This window comes from Botryllus schlosseri, chromosome 6 (genome assembly GCF_051294905.1).
Source record: "Botryllus schlosseri isolate E-star chromosome 6, Bs_hap1, whole genome shotgun sequence".
Taxonomy (NCBI): domain Eukaryota; kingdom Metazoa; phylum Chordata; class Ascidiacea; order Stolidobranchia; family Styelidae; genus Botryllus; species Botryllus schlosseri.
The window spans coordinates 25,765,496-25,771,815 of NC_137241.1; the positions used below are offsets into that span (position 1 = coordinate 25,765,496).

Genomic DNA, 6,320 nt, shown 5'->3' on the forward strand with positions numbered 1-6,320 from the left:
CTTTTGTATAGTAGATAATGAAAAGTAGATTTGTGATAAGTTACGTCATTTTTATGTGTGAAATAGGCGTCACGGTTGCTGGTGAATATATTTAGACCTATATTTAGTGGCACAAGGTTTTTTTCATGTAGACTTTATTCCCTTGACAGCCTGGCCGAGTTACTGGAGCTGGGCAGCGATTTTGAGATTGACGTCCCGAAAGTGTGGGAGTATTTCGCTGATCAAATGGCCCCGGTTTTCGCGGAAGAAAACGAGGCCGAGATCTCCCTGGCCGTGCTCGGAAAACTCGCCGCCCCGCTGGCCGAGGAGGATCGGTCCGGGGTTTTTGTGGCTGAAATCGTGAAAGCGATTATCGGACGCGGGGTGAGTAAATGTTGTTTATCCTGCCGCTGATTTTCTGTAACGAATGTGCTTTTTTGCGGTTAGAATCTCGATAGTTTCGTGGCGCGATGGCAGAGGAGTAACCTTGATTGGTGCAAGATTCTGAACAAAGGGGAAAGCGACGTCAGTAGCTTTCTGGAAAAGCACGTAAGTCGATTGTTGTGATCCTTGCAGGCTCTGCTGGGTATTATCTTGCTGATACTAGAAATGGAAATCCTTTCTATTTGGATGTCTATGTCAGAATGCTGCATAGACACAGGGTTTGAAGATTTTGAGTTGTTAAAAAATGAGGTTTAACGTGCTCTCCGGAACCTGACTTATTGTACTTGATAAACGGAACATATCAATGACTTGTGGCTTTATTTGAGATGGAGTTTATTTATTTCGTCAACCATGAAATACGGACGGCAACCGATATGGCTGCAAAGTCTTTGCGGCCAGAGTCGCCCGCACATAATTCGCTATGATATTCAGTTTCATTCCTCCGCTAAGTAGAAGAATGAGAAGAGCAAAGGAACTAGTACAGAAAGCAGTTAATGTAAGAAAGTAGCACTAAGATGAAGGAAAAGCTTGTGTGCAGCAGACAATAACGATTTGACCAAAATATGCAATGCTGATATTTTTGTAATAAATAACGATAACAATTGCATTTACACAAATGCACTTATTAGCAACGCTAGCCTATGTCCATTTTACATTTCAATAAAATTGACTTTATAAAAAGTTTTCATTTAACAACAACTTGATTTTCTGTGAATTAGCAAAATGGGTCGAAAAATTTGAAAAACCTGACAGAAGCTACTTTAATTCACCGCGACGATATGACACATTAGCAAAATGAGATTACAGTAGCTTAGGGTACATTGTGTCAACATTCCACACGTATCTCCGTGTTTTGAAATGCAATTTTAAACATCCTGGCCGCGACACAACGTTATGTACGTGCGTTTCAGAATCTACGAGAACTCGGAGGACAGCCCCAGGGTCAGAGCGCGTCCGCGCCGGAATCCAGACAGAACGAACCCAGCAAACGTTACCGCCTCGAGATGGACCTCACTCAGCTCTTGAACAAGGGCCTGTCGAACGACGATATTTTCGACTGGGTCGAAAAGAACTTGACGCCGGAAGAAGCGGTCGCGCCGGACTTTATCCGCGCCCTCACCATTAGCGTATGCAGGAGATCTCTCAAAAGTAAGATGATTTTATGGCTGGCAATCTTATGTAAAACTTTCAGTCTACTACTGTCTACGTTATAGTGGGCCTTTCAAGTGTTGCTGCTATCTATATTGCCAAATCTGTATTGACGAGATCTTTCTTGCGCTCATAGCCACGCTGTCGAGGCTAACGTGACATTGCGCATGATTTTCTCTGCTTGTAACGGTAACTTCACGGGATTTGAATTTTCTGTTTCAGTCGATGCAAAAGACGGCGACAAAATGACCGTGGTTGAAGATAAGATCACGGAACGCAGCATTCTGCTGAATAAATACATCGAAAATCGACAGGACAGGGAACTGCAAGTGTTATACGCCCTACAGAATCTGATGGTCGAACTCGATCAGCCGCGAGGTATTGGAAATCATACTCGTTTCTCTACGTCTGTGATTCTCGACCAGATGTGTCCAGACGTAACTCTAATTCTAATCCAATTTTTGTAAGCTGAAAGTTTACCACTCTTTCATCGCTACACTCTACGTGGCGATATTAAAAGTCCTGAAACTACTGTGGTTGAAATCGAAGCTTTTCAGTTCTGCCGGGCAATGATGAGGTGCCCACAGCATCTCGTACCCCTTGAAGAATGGCGAAATTCTCACTCTCTGAGCCCGGTGTTGTCCGATCAACTCTCGTCCATCCGTTCGAGATGCCCATTTGTCTCGACGTCCCGAATCGTCTCCGGGATGCCCCTTCTGTCCTGGAGACACCTCTTACGAAATCCAAGATGCCCCTAATGTCTTGGTACACTCATACAATTCGAGACGCCCCTTTTGTCTCGGATTCGCACAATATAGGCTAGAGTACACAACCTTTGACGATGATGAAGACCGCGTTCCGAGCAATGTTGACCACATGTGGAACAACAGCGTGGACTCTGAGTCACTGAAAGCATCTTATTAGAAGTGTCCGCGCAATTGTTGGTGAAATAATAACAACGGTGTCAAGGCAACAGAACGTATTTTCGAAAACTGTACCGATATCACAAAACCCGAACATTTTTGGCTGTCACTCGTCGGGGGTAATCGCTCGCTGCACTGCCGTCTCTCTGCTTAGAAAACTTTTTCACTAGTTGCTGTAATCAGAGGTGGTTTGTACTCAGTAGAAGTAGAAATTTTCAGGTAAGAAGTAGGTATTCTGCGCCTTGTCTTTCCTGAAAAATGAAGTCTAATAATAACAACTGCTTTAGTAAGTAGTACCGACAGGCCAAAACTACTGTAGTCCAGAAACTAAAAGTGGTGATTTTCTTACCACATATGCTTGTAATGCTCCTAGTTGCAATACCTCCTACAATTAAACGTACGTCTAATTCCGATTCCCGACCTTTTGTTTTACCAGACGTCCTCCGCATGCTCTTTGACGTGTTCTACAACGAAGACGTGGTCCAGGAGCAGACGTTCTACAACTGGGAGAAATCCGAAGACCCCAACGAGCAGGAGGGCCGCGGCGTGACGGTGGCGTCGGTCAATATGTTTTTTACGTGGCTGCGTACGGCCGACCCGGAAAGCGACGGAGATTAGCGTTCTGATCTCGGAAGATTTATTGGTACTATGGTTTCGGTGGATTGCAAGGACGCGCCTGGTCGCGGTCGAACGAGAGAACCGTGTATCGCGCTCGGAACTGTTTTCTCGACAAGCCTCTCTCTCACTCACTCTCCTCTACGTAAAGTTTTTCAAGCAAATTATCGTGACCGTTACTATGCTCTCGTATCGAGCTTGAGAATATCTTATCTTTTCGATTTCCGCGTCGAAGCGCCGTTCGTCCAACTGTTCTGAATCTTTTCGACGCGCTTCTCTCCTGTGGCAGCCTGTCTTATTTTTTCGATATCATTGTCAATTTATTTATTGTAAATCAGCTTGGCAATAAGCGGCGATAGGAACAGAATTTCGCGACGTTTCGCGTTTGTAATTGTGTAACGGTGCCGCGTCCGTCTTGGGGGAGGCGGGTGCGGTTTTCGTTACGATTCGGTGTGTTGGAAGTATTCGTTTGGGTTTTCGGATTGAAATTATGGCTTTGGTGCGCGCGTCTGACACCACACAATATCGGATTGTGGTTTTGTCGGACGTAGGATTGGATTTTTGAAATGCGTTTCTCGGAGACACAGTACGGCGTCTGTGGAAATTATGTTGTTGTTTCTTCGTTTGAAATGATTGTGATATAATCGTTGTCGTCGTGCTGACGACGGATGTGAACGTGCGATGTATAGAAGGACTGATAATTTAAGAAACGAGAATACAGATTGTGAAACAAGGTGTTGCCTGGTCTTTGTTTGGTATTTTGGAACTGTGAGATGCTGTGATGCAGGCGGGGTTTGATCTGGCTCCAGCCAGGAATATTTTGTAAGTTGGATGGTAGCCTAGTGATGTTGATGGCCTCCGTAGCTCAGTGGCACTCGCAGCGAAAGAATTGCGGAATAGAGATTAACATTCAAAAATAACTGTCGGCGGGGACCAATTTGTCTAAGCAGCAACGATTTCGTCACTCAACTCGAGCCAAAAAGTATACTCGCACTCAAATGTGTTCGAATCGTTACTCAAATTCAAGTCAGCGCACCACTAGACTTTGATGTGGTCTCAAATTCAAGCGCAGATCGAAACAAAATTTGGCCGCAGCCATTTTCTTCAGAAAGCCACCGTAACGGAGCTGCAATTAAATAAGTTTTGTAAAGACCAACTTTGGTCCTTGTATTCGTAATTAACCAGGACGAAGTGGAATCTGAAACTGAATTTCAATTGAAGTACTTTGAAAGCTCTTGCTGATGGTGTATTTGTCTGAATTGTAGGTCAGACACACTCTTGAATCCAGCCTGAAATTTGACATTTGCCGTACATTGGAATTGAGGCCAATGCGCGACAGCGTAATGTAACTTAAATTTGGTCCTCGTGTTCGTAATTATTCCGGACGAACTGAAATCTGAAAATATATTTCAATTAAAGTACTTCGAAAGTTTTTTCCGATGACGTGCTCGTTGTCTGAATTGTAGGTCATGCCATGCCCTAATCCTACCCTATATCTGGAATTTGCCGAACCTTGGAATTGCGGCCAATGCCCGACAGCGCAATGTAACTTTTAAACGTTTATATATTTGAGTAATTATAAATTACTCATTGAATAGAATCAGTATCGTAAGATACAAGGAAATGAAACATAGGTATTGTTTTGGGTATAATATAGATCAGAGTTGGATCAATTGTAATTTTAATTGAGCTGAATGTAATTGATTACATTTTTTCATGTAATTGTAGTTGAAGCATTTCTATTTTGTGTAATTGTAATTGTAATTTGATCAAAATTTTGCCCAATTACCATCTCAATTACGTTTTCATTGAAACCTGACAATCACAACATAGAATAATCATTTATTCAATCATTTATTCGTCGCACGAGTGAAAATCCGGTGCGAACCAGGATGACGACGAGGGGCCTTAAGGCCTTAGTAAACAGTCACCACATGTAATAATTAGCCTATTTACATCGGTGTTCTATGCGTGCTGCGTTATAACTAGATAATTCAGTCACGTTAAACTGTTTCACATACTTCAGAGCAACAGAAAACTTTGTGAATTACAATATAGGCTAAACCAGTGGTTCTGAAACTGGGGGCGTGTCCCCTTGGGCGGCGTGAAAGTATAGATAACTAACCACGCAAGGACCATTGTTATGGTCATTGTGCTGCGTCGTTTCGATTGTTAAGAACAATGCCGATTTTCAGACTTTGAAGGCTATTTCGGGGTGGTTCCATTGCCTTGATGAAAATTTAATGTATATTATCAGAATCAGCGCGACTGTAGCTTTCGAATAATATCAACGTTAATAAATTTTAGTGCTCGGGTCGTGATCTATGGGATTAGCAATTACGTTGCCGTTTCATGCTACGAAGCGACAACAAATCTGCGATTGTAGCATCACTTAACCATGAATCATGTGATGCGCATCTATCCGTAGGTTAGTTATCTATATTGAAAGCATCTGAACGGAGCGCGACGCTCCAGTGAACTGAAATCTTTTCCGCGCTTGGCCCGATTCACCTCCGTTTTATGGTTATTGCTTGGTGTATAGTCTGAATTTCGCATTAGAGAATTCTCCCAACAACAGTCATAACCTTTCATACCATCGAACTATATGTAAAGATTGCTAACTTTCTGGTTTCATTGTGTGCTATGACGATAAGGGGGGCACAAAATATTCACTGTCATAAAGGCACGCGTGTCTAAAAAAGTTAGAGAACCAGTGGCCAGAACTAAATCTTAATACATCAAAAACGGATGAACAGCAAATAAACTCTTCTGAAACCTGTTCTGAACCATTTCCTACACCACGGTCAAAGTTTTTTCAATCTCTGACCAGTACCGAGGCTTGTTGCAACAATAGCAAAAATGTATCCAACCAAGGCTTCATCAAACTTGATCACGCATTTGTAGAGATGTTATCCCAATCTTACCTCCAATCTTGGCAAAATTTACTGGGGCCAGAAACTTTTCGCACCCTAATGTTCATCAAATGCAATAATCTAACAGTTTCAGAGCAAGTGAAAATGTAAATGCGAACCAAAATATTGTAATTCTTAGTTATCAGGAGGTTCTTACCTTTTGCATTTATTTTAATTTTACGCACCTTATCTGCATTGTTACCTCTAAGCTGCGCACTTGCGCAATTGCGCAGTGCTGATACGGTCTCTGCGCACAGAAAATCTAAGCTGCGCACAAAAAATCCGAAATGATGACCAT

General features: G+C 42.7%; 1 protein-coding gene across 1 annotated transcript in view; it reads left to right on the forward strand.

Annotated features, from left to right (window-relative positions):
• The window catches only part of LOC145441829 (eukaryotic translation initiation factor 4 gamma 3-like), a 29,263-nt gene extending 25,420 nt beyond the window's left edge, over window positions 1–3,843 (forward strand). The window contains exons 28-32 of the mRNA XM_080319771.1: window positions 150–363; window positions 427–528; window positions 1,335–1,572; window positions 1,795–1,950; window positions 2,932–3,843. Coding sequence (XP_080175897.1) covers window positions 150–363; window positions 427–528; window positions 1,335–1,572; window positions 1,795–1,950; window positions 2,932–3,113 — 892 coding nt within the window. The 3' untranslated portion in view covers window positions 3,114–3,843. The remainder of the gene's footprint in view (window positions 1–149; window positions 364–426; window positions 529–1,334; window positions 1,573–1,794; window positions 1,951–2,931) is intronic.
• Window positions 3,844–6,320: the final 2,477 nt, after the last annotated feature.